Raw genomic sequence first — 14708 nt, forward strand, 5'->3', positions numbered from 1 at the left:
TAAAGTAAGGAATCTATTACTAACATGTCTCTTTCAGATTTGATTGCTCAACTCAGACTGACTCAGGATCTTCTTCAGAATCTGGGTTTCATACTGAACGACCAGAAATAGGTTTACGTGCCGGACCAAAAGTTGACCTTCTTGGGTTTCGAGGTCGATACGGTACGGCAATGCCTCAGATTGCCCCAACAGAAAATGCGTTTGAATCGCAGGGAACTGAGGCGGAACCTGCAGAGACAGAAGTTCTCATTACATCACCTAGCCCGAATCTTCAGTCTATCATCATCAATTCAGGCAATCTTTCCAGGACCAATTATTTCGGGGGCACAATCTTCCCCATGGTGCTTCAAAGGAGGCAGACAGTCCCACAGCAGGTCCTCAGGGGCACACTCCTCACCTCCTGGGCGCTTCTTCACACAGCGCTGGCGTGATACCCGGTCAAAACAGCGTCAGTGACCTGGATAGGGGCCCTCCCTTGTCAGGGGCCCATGGGGACAGCAGAGGGGGGGTTTATAGGGGTGCAGGGCCCAGCTCACAGGCCCATGTGGCGGTAGCACCTCACAGCAGGTCCCCTCTCTTCTTTGTCCCAGCGCTGACTGACCCTCTGGTGACACTTCTCCCTATTTATACCCTCCTCCCTCACAGAGCCAGCACCTTCCGGAATGTTGGGGATAACTGGTTCACACTGGCTCAAGGGGAGGGGTTGAGCACCCTGGGTGCCAGGCTTTCCCTCCAAAACTAGGGGTAGCTGAGTAATATTATCTAGTCCGCTGACCTATGTCAGTCCAGTGGCAAAACCCAGGGCCATGGCATCCATTTTAAATACAATACATTTCAATCAGGTGCAGTTTTAAAATGGGGGATTTTACAAGTGCTCACATTATGTCATGTAATTACATTTTTCACAAGGGGTCTCACACCACTCATGGCCTATACAGGTTTAATCCCATGGGGGAGACAATCTAGATAAGGGGGTCAAAAGCGAAAAATTTGGGTGGAAAAGGCCAAGTCCAACACGACTCCCCCCCAGCCAAAAGCCAGGGTAGACTGATCAATGCCTTGATGGGCTTCCCTGCTTGGGGCGGAAAAAGGTGGATGCAGGCCTGCAACTACAGGAGCACCTGCAGTCTCTCCTCCACTCTGGAACCCAATGGTTCTCTTTCGCAACCCTCCATTCACCAACAAAACCACACCACTGGTGTTCCCTAGTGGGATGTTTCTCCTTCCTAGAGTGGGAGGCTCTAGCCTCAGGCTTGTAATTCTCTTGGACCACTCTTCTCTCTCCAAATTGCCACTGGTCCACCCACCTGGGGTCTACACCCTCAGACTGACCAGCCCTTAGGGGCGAGGCTCTCCTCCCCCTACTTCTCCTCCAAGGGTTCCTCCATCTCCTACGCCTGGGGACACCCTCACACAACTCTCTCCCCAACCTGGAGTCGAAACCCACAGGCTGAACCGGTGACAGGGGCGAGTCCTCCCTCTCCCTGCACCCCCTCCCAGAGTTCCGCACCCTCCTACCCGGAGAAGTACCCCTGGGAGTCACTTCCGGGGGGACTCTGGTTACAGAGGTCCCTCCCACCAGGGCAGGCAACCCCTGTCCCTGGCCACCCAACCCAGGATCTGCGCCCTGTGGCTGAGCTGGTGACAGAGAAGAGACCTTCCTCCCTCTGCACCCCCTCCCAGAGTTCCGCACCCTCCCACTGGGAGTAGTACCCCTGGGAGTCAAATTGGTAGGGACCTGAATTACAGGTACCCCACCCTCCGTGTCAGGCAACCCCTTAACCTGGAACCCCAGTCCAGGATCTAAACCCTGTGACTGGTCAGACCCCCGAACCACTGGAGCTCCAATTATTGATGCTCCGGGTCCTCCTGACATGAGGGGATCCCTTCCTCTGGATGACACATCGGGACAGCCTAGTCTCCCAACCTGGGGTTCTCTTAAAGAACACTCCAGGCCCGGTGACCACAGCTGGGACACCTCCCCGTCTCACTCCCTTCAGGATCACTCCCCTCAGCCTTCCCAGACACTCTGGCACTTACCCAGAGGTCTGCCTCCCGTGCAAGTTCCCTGGGGTCTGAGAACCCGCACCGCAACAGATGGTGACGCAGTCTTGGGAAACAACTCCTCAGCATGTGCTCCCGGATAACGGCATGGCACAGCCCTTCCCAATCCTCCACTGCTCTCCTCACCACCCAATCCTCCAGTACAGTCCAACACTCCTCCTCGAACTCTCCCCAGGACTGATGGAACAGCTTTCCCCTGCCCCTAAACACTAACCCGTCCTCCTCTTCCGGGGAATCAGGCACAGTCTCTTGGGCTTCGGGAGTGGGACTCCTTGCACTGGACCTACACTCGCTGCCACCACTGGATCCCACCCTCTTTGGTGAATCCAGACTCCTAAAACCACTCTCAGGGGACAACCTACCCACCTGAGCTGATCTCTCCCTGGCGAAGGCCCTCTCCGCCTCCGCCATCCTCTCCAGCGCTAGGACTTTTTCAGTCTCTAGTCGCTGCTCTTCTACCCTCAGCTGCGCTAAGCCCTCGGCATGCCTGAGCTTTGCCAGCGCCAGCTGATACTCCCTTACTTCTCTCCTATCTACCCATTCTTCTGGGGACAGGGAAAGGGATGGGGCAGTGCCCCCGGGACTGGACCCAGTGCGAGACTCCCTATCTTCGGTGTCCTCCACAGCTACTGGCGTCTCTGCCCTGCTAGACTCTTCCTCCTCCTCATCGGAGCAATTACCTCCCAGGGTTCTGGATGGGGAGCCCTCTCTCTGGTCTCTAACCCACTGACCCTTCAAAACTTCGGGGGGGTAGTCAGACAAGTCCCCATCAATCTCTAAGGGCTCTCCCCTCTTGAGGGCCTCATAGAGAAACAAATTCCTCCTAATGTTCCCTACTGGGGGTATCCCTCTCTCCAGGAGGAAGTCTATCACCTCCTGTTCGGTGTACTCCATCAGTTCTACTTCCTGGTAAATCAACCCCATCGTGGCGAGATACACCCGGGACACACCCACAGTGGACCAAGGGGACACAATTGTCAAACACTTTCAGGAGGAAGCAATTTAGCAAACAACAATAATCCCCACAACAAGGCTCGGATTACATCCAAAGCTCTATTTGCAGTGTAACCCGTGGCCGCTGTGGTACTGCGCAAACACAAGTCCTATCCCACCGCTTGCCACCAAATGTTGGAAATGGGGGTTTCCCAAGTCTCCAGGGGGGTAGCATGGCATCAAGCGGGCAGGCCAAACTTCGAGGACATGTGAAGCATTCACGCAGTACCCACAGACGACCCACCAATCACACTACAAAAGAGTCACGACACCACCTTTGGTTGGAAAAGAATACGTTTAGTGTTATCTCCAACCTGCAAGGTAAAAAGGAAAAATACACTGGTAATCACAACAAAGCGCCAACTGGCGCCAGAGCCAAATACATCATGGGGAATTATTTACATGGGACAAAAGGGATGAGTCCATAAGTCCATGCTGCAAGGAAAAAGGATGGTTAACTTAACACTAGACCTGGGGCCAATCTGGCGGGGCCAACTCAGGCTCTCATCCTACTGGGAAGGCTGTAATTGCAAAAGTTCTACATTAGCATAGTTAACCATCATGCACATTAACACCAACCCAACCCCTGTTAGGGAAAGAAAACATTAGGGCATCACGGCATAACATGGGCAGGAACACCTGCAATAAATCAGCCTATCTGGCCCATCAATCGGGTACATAAACAAGGGCCTGGATTAACACATCAGGCCAATCCATTGACCAACCTAGGCGGAACATACATCGCCCAGCATAGATATCAGGTAGGGACCCTCCTCATAGATCAGGAACACCTGTAAGGAAATAGCTAGGCTCCCCCTACCAACAACCTTGGGGTATCAACAACAGGGTATACACAACAGCCCACCCTTATTACTTCTAGACTCCCTTAGACATTTCCTTGCCCAGACTTCCTCTCTAACTGGGGACCCCAGAACAACCCATAAGGTAGGTACCTAAATTTGCAATGAGGGGGAATGAGACTCTCTCTACCCCAGAATATGCAATAAGGGCAACCGGCTTGCTCCTGAGTTGTCTTTTAGGGCAGTTTGTGGCAGGAAAGTTAGGGCAGTTAAACAAATGTGGAGCCCAAGTCACAGGTGCCTTCCGCAAAACGGGGCGCCTGTCAAGGCAACACGGTCCCAGGGGCGGGCACCGGCAATGTACCCCGTTGCCCTCTTTATCCCCCACACAGTTAAATGTAGGCCCCACTCACCGGGCTCTCTTCGATGGCTCCTGCGGGGGCTCAGTAGGTTCTGCAGGCGTCCTCTGGGGTCTCCTCTGCAGGGGGGAACCAGGCACCGACAATGCACCTCGAGTCGCGGGACTCTCCGGTGATCTGCGTGGTCACTCGGGCCCACAAGGCCTCACTCAGGCCTCCACTCCTTTCTCTGGGACCCGGGGCTCTCCCCATCCGGACACAGGGCTTCTTTCCCGGGGAGGGGGCAGGCACCGGCAATGTGCCTCGATGCCCCTCCTTCCCTGTGGCATCACTCGGGCCCACACTCTCTCCTCTCGGGGGCCTGGGGGGGGGTCACTGCACCCCTGGGCGGCCCAAGTGGGGCTCCCTTCTCTGGCCCTCTTAGGTCGGGAGGCGGGGCTGGCACCGACAGTGTGCCCCGGCCCCGCCTACCTCACCGGCCCCTCGCGTGGGACACAGACCGGCGGGGTGGCCTCCCGCTCTGGTCGATTCTCTCGGGGCTCCCTCCTTGACACGGGGGCCCCGCAACGGTGCTTCACCTGGGTTCCCCCTCCCTCACGGGGACCCAGGGCTTTGCGTCGCTCCTCGTTTCTGGCTTCTTCCTCGGCTGCCCGGCCGGCAGCCAATCCCTGCGCGGCCTTCCAGGGGCACGGCCGCGCAGGCCAATCCGTGCACGGCGTTGGCGGGGGCGGGCCGATGACGCGGCCGGGCCCCCGTCACGTGATGGGGGATGTCGGCGGCCTCAGGGCCTAACGCAGCCCTTCCTTCACTTCGGCGGCCCTCTCCTGGTACCGGGGGCCGCCGCGACGATAACCATCCCAGTGGGGGGGTCCCCACAACAGCGCCGGGCCGCGACGGTGATTTCTGGCAGCAACAAGGGGTAGGCTCCCTTTTTAATTAATTATTTATATCGGCCAAAGCGCGCCTCCACAACAGCGCTATTCACAGGCTGCCAGTCTCCTCAGAAAACAGCGAAAACGGCGCTATTCACAGCGCACTGCTCCTCCCTCTGCCCACAACCTCAGCTCCTTCCTCAGACTACGCAGAGGGGGCAGGAATCTAGCACTTCCTCAGCGCTTCGCAGTTATAGCGCTTGTCAGATAGGCTTTACAGCACTAGGGGGCCACAACAGTCCCAGAGACCCAGCGCTTTCACAGGGCCTCACAGCACCTCAGCCAGCAACAATTATTTCGGGGGCACAATCTTCCCCATGGTGCTTCAAAGGAGGCAGACAGTCCCACAGCAGGTCCTCAGGGGCACACTCCTCACCTCCTGGGCGCTTCTTCACACAGCGCTGGCGTGATACCCGGTCAAAACAGCGTCAGTGACCTGGATAGGGGCCCTCCCTTGTCAGGGGCCCATGGGGACAGCAGAGGGGGGGTTTATAGGGGTGCAGGGCCCAGCTCACAGGCCCATGTGGCGGTAGCACCTCACAGCAGGTCCCCTCTCTTCTTTGTCCCAGCGCTGACTGACCCTCTGGTGACACTTCTCCCTATTTATACCCTCCTCCCTCACAGAGCCAGCACCTTCCGGAATGTTGGGGATAACTGGTTCACACTGGCTCAAGGGGAGGGGTTGAGCACCCTGGGTGCCAGGCTTTCCCTCCAAAACTAGGGGTAGCTGGGTAATATTATCTAGTCCGCTGACCTATGTCAGTCCAGTGGCAAAACCCAGGGCCATGGCATCCATTTTAAATACAATACATTTCAATCAGGTGCAGTTTTAAAATGGGGGATTTTACAAGTGCTCACATTATGTCATGTAATTACATTTTTCACAAGGGGTCTCACACCACTCATGGCCTATACAGGTTTAATCCCATGGGGGAGACAATCTAGATAAGGGGGTCAAAAGCGAAAAATTTGGGTGGAAAAGGCCAAGTCCAACACGCATGTCGATAAACGGCCCTATCATGTCTGTAGGGTCGGGATGTTGGGCAATAAGATCCTTCAGGTCATCCCGCAACCCTCGGAAAACACTGACACCTTTTTGTCCTCCGGCCAATGCGCCTCGATGACTAGTCGGCTGAAGGTCGTGATATAGTGGAGAAGGTCACTGTTTCCTTGCTTCAATCCGAGCAGCTGGTTGTCTGCGGCTTGCACAAACGTGTGACAGGCGAACATCCGTCGCATGGTCTCTTTGAACGTTGTCAAGTGGTTTAGCACATGGTCATCGTTTTCTACCAACGAGATGGACCATTGCGCGGCGTCCCTGCCCATGTATGACAGTATGAATGCCACCTTTGACGCATCATCAGGGAAGGCAGATGTTCTGGCCATGAAATGCAGATGACATTGGTGGATAAAGACCCATACTTGGTGCTGTCGCCATAGAAGCGTTCGGGTGGAGCCAGTTGCACCGGGTGAGGCGCGATGACCTGGATAGCCGTGTCCTGACCGGTGGCAGAGGAGGACCCCCCAAAGCTGAACGTAGGCGGTCGAAGCAACCCCTCTTGTCTGGCTCTGGGACTAGGAGTGGTTCCCCAAGGGTTGGTGATACCAGCAGCCACTTGGCCCTGTAGGGCCGTCATATCATGGCGTAAACTGAGGTTCTCTGCCTGCATGGCGGCCAGCAAGGCTGCTATGTCCTGCAGGGTTACCTCCGGTTCTCCCATGTCGTCTGGGCAGAATGTTATAACGTGGGCTTCTGATTCTTCAGGTACCCCACAAGACTCACCTGGGCTCGTGAGGCGATTCTACAGAGACGACACAAACTACCGCCCCTGGTCCCAACCTACCCCCGCGGGGAGTAACACCCGACAAGGACAAGATGGTTCCAGGGATGGGGGCCAAATAAGTAAGTGGAGTGGCCTTTGGTGGTAGGAACGTTGGGTAGGGTCTTGGCACAGCAAGGGTAGGGTCTTGGCACAGCTGAGGGAACAAGACAAAGACCCAATTAGGACGAGGTACTACTCCTGCGCCACAACACCCCACAAAACACATGCAGGAGGTAGCCCCTGTCTCCGCACTCACCCAGACACGCTGTTCGCGCTGATCCAAGGAAGAGGCCCACAACGTAGCGTCCAGGAGCTTGATACCTCGGCGTAGAAATGGAAGAAGGCACTCCTGCATAAGAACCACCAAAGTACCAAACAACAAAAAGAGGCGCTTTTGCGCGTAGGGGTACTAATAACTGGAACTCCAGGGTAAGCGCTATAGCGCGGCCCAGTGCATGTTTGTGTAACGCTCCTGCGCCACATGTAGTAGCATAACAGCGCTCCCTTTCGTCATACTCGTTGAAACTAGCAGAAGCGCTTCTGCGCCACTGCCAAAAGAAAAGTATTCCAAGAAAATGTCACAGCGCTCCTGCGCTTCCGGTATGAACAGGCAGCAGCGCTCCTGCGCCACGGCCAGATGGGGAGTACAAAGTAATGGAATGCAGCAGCGCGCCCGCGCAACTGCCAAGGACAGAGTCAGTCCTGTCCCAACAAGGATACCTAGCGCTCACAGCGCTCAGCCCTAAGGTACAAACAACAGCGCTCCTGTGCGGCTGTGTTTAAAGGAAGGAAAGCAAATGGTAACAAAAACGTCACGTAACGCGTGAAGACTCAGGGCAGCGTTACCGTGACTCTAGGAGCAGCGGACCCTCCAGGATACTCGAGGAGCTGAAAACCGGTCCTCCGACGTCTGCTGGGCTCCTTAATGAATCCGAATCAGAAGCACCGAACCGGCGGTGCAACACGCATTTAAGCGTATACCCCCGGAAGTGCTTGGTGAGACGGAGGACTAGACCGGGACATCCACTTCCGGCCGGAAGTGAGTATTCCGATCCTGCATGTGTCCCGTGGTGCCCGGAACGGCGGAAAGCGGAAAGCCGCCACATGACAGTTCTAGAGCTTGGGGGCCAGGAAGGCAAAGAAACTTCCTCCACTCATAAATCTCTTTATCTGGGATACTGCAAACAGCTGCTCGTTGGTGGAGTGCAGCGTTCTTGACGTATTAAACAGTGCAAGAAGACTATGAATTAACTTCTGACCCTGTTTATTCATTGCTCGATGAGCTAAGCACAGTGCTATAAAATGTATTCTTTTAAGCACTGTAACCAATGCAGGCTTGCCAGAGCCGCAGTTGCGGATTGGTGTTTAGGGATTTTCATCGACCAATATGCAAGTGGAATCATTCTGGGTGACTTGTAGTCTTTTTTTGACAGCCTTGGGGCTACCCAGGTATAGAGAGTTACCATAATCGAGTCTTGAAATGACAAATCTTTCAACCACTATTCTATGTGATGGTTCAGGTAGCCATCTCATAAACGTTCTCAATGTCCTTAGTAGGCCAAAGCAGGTTGCTGCTTGTTTTTTTTTGTGCTTGAGATGCCATTGAGATCTCATCATCGAGTCAAAAGCCCAGACGCTTAACCTCCGATTCGGAGGTTGGTAGAGAGACCAAAAATTCTGGCTAGTTCATCTCCACCCACCTAGCATGGTGTTTTCTATCACCATCACCATCATTTTGTCCCAATTTAGTTTAAGGCAGCCAGCTGCCATCCAGTCAACTACCTGTTTCAGGCAGTGAGTTAGTTGGGTAGAGGTTTTGTCAGTCTGTGATGAGAGTGAGATGATAATCTGTGTAAGACAGAGGAGAAGCTGTGACCCGTTATGACCTCCGTCAGGGAAGCGGCATACAGGTTGCGCAAGGTGGGGCTTAGAGAGAAGCCTTGAGGCATCCCACATTTTAGGGTCTGATAATGTGAAGGAATTTGAAATTGGAAGCAAAAACTAAGTTAGTATCCTCAGTTTGCTTCAATGGAGCACTGCTAGTGCATCACACAGAATACAGTATGGATGATGAGTGGCTTCAAAGTTAGAAAAGCTACATACAACCTTGCCATTAAAATTTTGATTCTTTTTATTGTTTATATTTGTTTGTCAATCAAATAAAATATTTAATGATTTGTAAATTTGTTTGGTGAATGCTTCTTTGTGTATTTTTTATGAATTGTTTGCAGTTCAAGTTAACGAAAATGCTTAGGTCGGGGTCATCGGCTTCCAGCAATTACTTACTCAGTGAGGGTCCCCGGATTCCTATATTGATTCTAGGGGTGGGGGTGGGGGACTTGGTTCCCTAATTATTAAGTCAGGGTCCACTGAAGTCAAAAGTTTAAGAAGCACTGTTCTAAGGGTGAAGAATCTGCTGGTTTACTTATCCATCAAAGATGGTCACTCTTCATTAACGATCCCACTCATAGTAAGAAATAAATGTACCAAATGAGTAACTGGCAATTTCCTCATTCCGTTAGCCACCACCAATCCACGTCTCACTGAATCATCGAACTTCCTATCAAGCCTCTCCGGTAAAGTACGTTTTCGGCCCACTCAAGGCACCAGACGACCTGAAACGTCAACCAAAATTCTGCAAAATCTAACGTTTTCTTTTCTGAATGAAACTTTCACTTTTACTTTTCACCGATTTCTCAATATCTTGTCAAGGTGACCAGACACACTTTCTGATAACGTAATGCTGCTAATATCAGAAAACTCAATAAAATAAATGTTAGAAAAACTGAATCAGAAAACCGCAATCTTTTTAGTTTACGCAAAAATGTGGGTCTCTAGGTTTCTTACTCTGCTTCGATAATGAAGTTGGGAAGGCAAAATACCCATTGAATACAGAAATATACCCACTCAAATTCTAAAAGGTAAGCTGTAGGTAAAGTTACAAAGATATGATGACAGGACTGAGAGCTTGGAAAAAAGACACAAACGTGCAATAAAACGTAAAAATGTTCAATATATCAGTTACATTCTAAATATTATCAATTGGCACTAGCCATTGAAAGCACATTAGGTGTTGCATACATAGTAAATCTCCTTAGCAATATGGAAAGGCAAAATCAGTCTAATAATGCATGCCACACGTCCTTGTTCTTGAGTCAGTGCACGCCACTGTCAGGCCTAACAACGATTTAAGAGAGTGTCTAAGGGTTTTCATCTCTCATTGTGGGCACCAAAAAGCCCCCAGGAATTCCTATGCCCTGATGGGATCCTTAGATTGTGCTTGGGGTCGAAAAGTCGCTGACAGATATTACAAACAGATATACATATCATGATTTTAATGTATGCTAACCCGATGCCTCGAAGAAAACAGCATCCTGGACCCATCCCAGTCAGGCTTCACAGCAACCACAGCACCGAGACTGCCCTCATTGCCGCCACCGACGACATCAGGACCCTGCTGGACAACGGCGAGACCGCGGCCCTCATCCTCTTGGACCTCTCCGCCGCCTTCGACACCGTCTGCCACTGCACACTATGCAAACGCCTCCACGACGCAGGGATCAGAGACAAGGCCCTGGAATGGACCACCTCCTTCCTCTCTGGCAGAACCCAGAGCGTCTACCTCCCCCCATTCCGATTCGAAGCCTCCAAGATCATCTGAGGCGTACCCCAGGGATCATCCCTCAGCCCGACACTGTTCAACATCTACGTGGCCCCGCTCGCACAAGTCGCCCGACATCACAACCTCAACATAATCTCCTACGCCGATGACACTCAACTGATCCTGTCCCTCACTAAGGACCCCCTCACCGCCAAATCCAACTTCCACGAAGGAATGAAGATCAGCTGACTGAAGCTGAACGCGGACAAGACGGAGATCCTCATCCTCGGCTCCAACCCTTCAGCCTGGGACGACTCCTGGTGGCCTAAGGCACTGGGAGCAGCCCAGACACCCACCGACCACGCACGCAACCTAGGAGTCATCCTCGACTCAACACTCTCCATGACCAAGCAAGTCAACGCAGTCTCCTCCTCCTGCTTCAACATGCTCCGCAAAATCTACAGGTGGATCCCGACAGATAGAAGAAGAACAGTCACCCAGACCCTCATCAGTAGCAGACTCGACTATGGAAACGCCCTCTACTCGGGAGCCCCGGCTAAGCTCATCAAGGGACTGCAACGCATTCAAAACGCTTCTGCACGCCTTATCCTCGAAGTAACACGCCACAGCCACATCACCCCCCACCTGATAACCCTGCACTGGCTCCCCATCAACAAGAGGATTTCCTTCAAGCTCCTCATCCACGCACACAAGGCACTCCACAAGACCGGCCCAGCCTACCTCAACAGACGATTCTTCTTCTACATCCCCAACCACCAGCTCAGTTCCGCCGACTTCACCCTCGCCACCGTCCCTTGCATCCGATGAACAACCACCGGTGGCAGATCCTTCTCCCACCTTGACGCCAAGACCTGGAACACCCTCCCACTGAGCCTACGACACACCCAAGACCTGCTGACCTTCAGGAGGCTACTCAAGACCTGGCTGTTCGACCAGAAGCACCCCCCCCTTTTTTCCCCCCGCGCCTTGAGACCCTCATGGGTAATTAGTGCGCTCTACAAATTCTTGATTGATTGAACGTATACTATACAGGCGACTACGGGCTTGTTCTAATTGACTAAAGATTGTGCAGTGGTTTGTCGGACAATATACTGGTGTATTTTTTTGCACTGTTGATTCATTGCTCTTTGGTTGTGGAGTTTGCAGGTTGGTCACTTCGCACTTATTTCAGTGTGATATCCACCTAGGTGTGTAGTTTAGCGCCAGGACACCGCTCGGTAACAGCGCGCTTTATAAATGGTATAAATAAATAAAAAATCAAATAAATAGTTTATACTGGAAATACACACTTTTTGTAACTTGAGCCTGTATAATGCTCTCTTTGCAAATCATATTTTTACAGTAATTCTGCTGTGTTGGATTCATAGTCATACTTGGAATGAGTTTGGTGTGAGCCTTTTAACGTTTACAAGTTCTTCCTATCACATTTTATGAGAATATAAATAGAAAGTAATATTTACCAACGAAGAGAAGGACAAGGATTGCGCATCCGACGACTGGAAGTTGTAGGACTAAAAAACAAAACAACTATTTTTTAGTAAAGTACACAGAAGGGTAATTAAACACATAACACATGCATTAGCGTTCGATAATTAACTGTCAGTATAAAAAGAAGCCCACGCGTATATGATTAAAAGCAATTGATCAAAAGTCACTTTATAGAAGTGCGCCTCAAATTATTTAAATCCATACAACCCTAAATTAAACATAAGACCACAATCGTCCGAGAGGCCAAATTAACCAACAAGGTGTACTGCCATTGAGTAGTTGTATCAATCATAAAAGGTTGCTAAACAGCATGGTTGTTTAGAGGTAAGAACATTTATATAGCGCTTCATACATGATGGGGGTGTCAGCTTGGAATAGCTGGAAGGCTAAAAAGAAAAACAAAAAGGTCGATGGGCAATGCAAATAGACCACCCTAAACAATATGAGATCCTGTATATTATCTCAGAACCAAGAAAAGCTCTAGATGAGCACACAGAACATATGCATACACTCGCACATCACAGAAGGGCCTGTGTACTGTTATGCTACATTACAAAAGATGACAGATTTAAACAGCTTGAGTCATCTGGTGTCATAAGAAGAGGGGTCGACATTGTCATGGCAGTAGATAGTGAGCTACTCCTGTGGTGGTTTCCACAAATAAAATGGAGGTGGTTTGGGGGGTACGGCATGGATGACCCCTGTAAATGACTGACTAGGGATGTTAGTGGCCTGAGGGATAGTTTAAATGAAAAGTGGTTGTAAAATATTTGCAGGGACATAGACATGACATGGTGCTCCTCAAAGAAACCCCTGTGCTAGGGAGCTTTTGACACTTTGTGGGTGAGGGTGGATCAAAGGTCTTCATCCTATTCTGAAGTAAAAGCTAGATATGTTCAGAGGAAATTATACCCAGCACCATTAATATCATTAATGCTATAATAGCGACCACATCAAACTAAATACATTAGTGGCCATTATATGAAAAATTACTAGCAGCGATCACCTCAGTTCTTCAGGCAGAGTTGCCAACAATAATGCAATAAAGGCTCTTTCGATGAGGAATGCCTCTTTGTCCGTAGTGCATAACGGCCATGGCTGCAATGCCGCTGGCAACAAGGTAATAATACTAATTATAAGTCTCCCTAGCACAACATGACTTAGCACTCAAAAATCAGCTTTAAATATATTTTGTAAATTCAACCATTTGTCTAAAAACATCAGTTCATGCTTTCTGAAAATATGCACAATTTCCTCTCCAATACACACTATTAATTCAACTAAGCAAAAGTTCTTAATTTAGCAGATTGGGCTGCACACAGGAGAGCAATTTACAGGAAGGTGGGGAGCTACCAATAGCTCAAAAGCTACTCGCTGGAGACCCCCTGGATAGATACAAACTGTTAGTTCTGCAAATCCAGAGACATGGCAATATTCGCTAAAAAAGAGACTGCCCTTCACACTGGTCTGTAAACAGGAAGATGCACAATTCACAGGGGTGGTTAGTGGCTGTCCATTGGTTCTGGGATACCATTATGCGTTTAAACGCTCTGTTAAGACTCCAAGGGTTAGTCCTAGACAAGATAGGCCATCTGCTGCCGGAGACCACTGTTGCTACTCGCTTCTGCGGGGTTAACCTAAACAAAGTTATGAATAAAAGCCTTGACAGGTAGCCTGGTAATGCAGGGGAAAGGACTAGACAAACAACACAGGTGCACTTCAAATGAGCCTTTTGCCTTGTAGATGTCCCGAGTACCAAACACTGCCTCCGCAAACTCTGGAGAGCATGCTTATTTCCTCCAAGGGTGCTATTTCCAGGTCTCATTTGCAGAGAACCCCACAACATAAGTAACTGAATGCATAGCATGAGGAACTTCTAACGCCTTACCGAATACAGCTGCGAAGAACCCCGCAACATCAGAAGAGGAATAGATGGGCTGGGGCACTTCTGACCACCAGCCATTGGTGTTGACGGTCTGGGAACACCGCATCCAATAACAAGTGGTGGCTGATTGCCTAACAGTAAGGGATAGGTCACGCCAAACACCACTCTTTGTGAAGTATGTAAGATGCCATTAAGGGTCAAACCCTTTTCCGAGTGAACCATAATGGACCGAAATTGACGGAACAAATTATGGAGACGGACGTGAAGATAATGCAAGTACAACAAGCCCTGAATAACTCACCTGGAGATTTGGCTTCTCGTGAGAATATCTGACCCTCACAATGGGTGAAGTCAAAACCTATAATATTCGGTACTATGTCACTTGGACAAGACTGGGAACGAAACAGGTAAACTTAGCATGTAGCACAGTAACTACAATAAACGTTCTAAGTGGACAGGTTTTGTACTGGATTCCTTGTAACACCTACGTTAGGAGGTTGCAAGGAAGAGGATGCATTTGCACATTACTTTAAAGTCCAGTGTCAGTCTTCAGGGGATTGTGATGGTTCTGGCAGGGAGCACTTCTTGGGAGAACTTCCGCTACCTGAATGGCTGAATGTGATAGGTTCGGACTGGAGATGAGGATGACACAAGCGGTCAGCTAAGCCATTCAGCAGCTACAGTCGAGGAAAATGTCAGATCTGAACAGCATCTCTACTGAACAGTTCAAACTGCCTTACGG

The 14708-nt window shown here is 50.6% G+C and overlaps 1 protein-coding gene across 4 annotated transcripts in view; it reads right to left on the reverse strand.

Annotated features, from left to right (window-relative positions):
- PHKA1 (phosphorylase kinase regulatory subunit alpha 1) overlaps positions 1 to 14708 on the reverse strand; it is a 1063236-nt gene that overhangs the window by 218036 nt on the left and 830492 nt on the right. For all 4 annotated transcript variants that reach the window (XM_078663812.1, XM_078663811.1, XM_078663813.1 and 1 more), the window contains one exon: positions 12054 to 12104. In XM_078663812.1, coding sequence (XP_078519938.1) covers positions 12054 to 12104 — 51 coding nt within the window. The remainder of the gene's footprint in view (positions 1 to 12053; positions 12105 to 14708) is intronic.

This window comes from Lissotriton helveticus, chromosome 10, assembly GCF_964261635.1.
Source record: "Lissotriton helveticus chromosome 10, aLisHel1.1, whole genome shotgun sequence".
NCBI classification, from domain to species: Eukaryota; Metazoa; Chordata; class Amphibia; order Caudata; family Salamandridae; genus Lissotriton; species Lissotriton helveticus.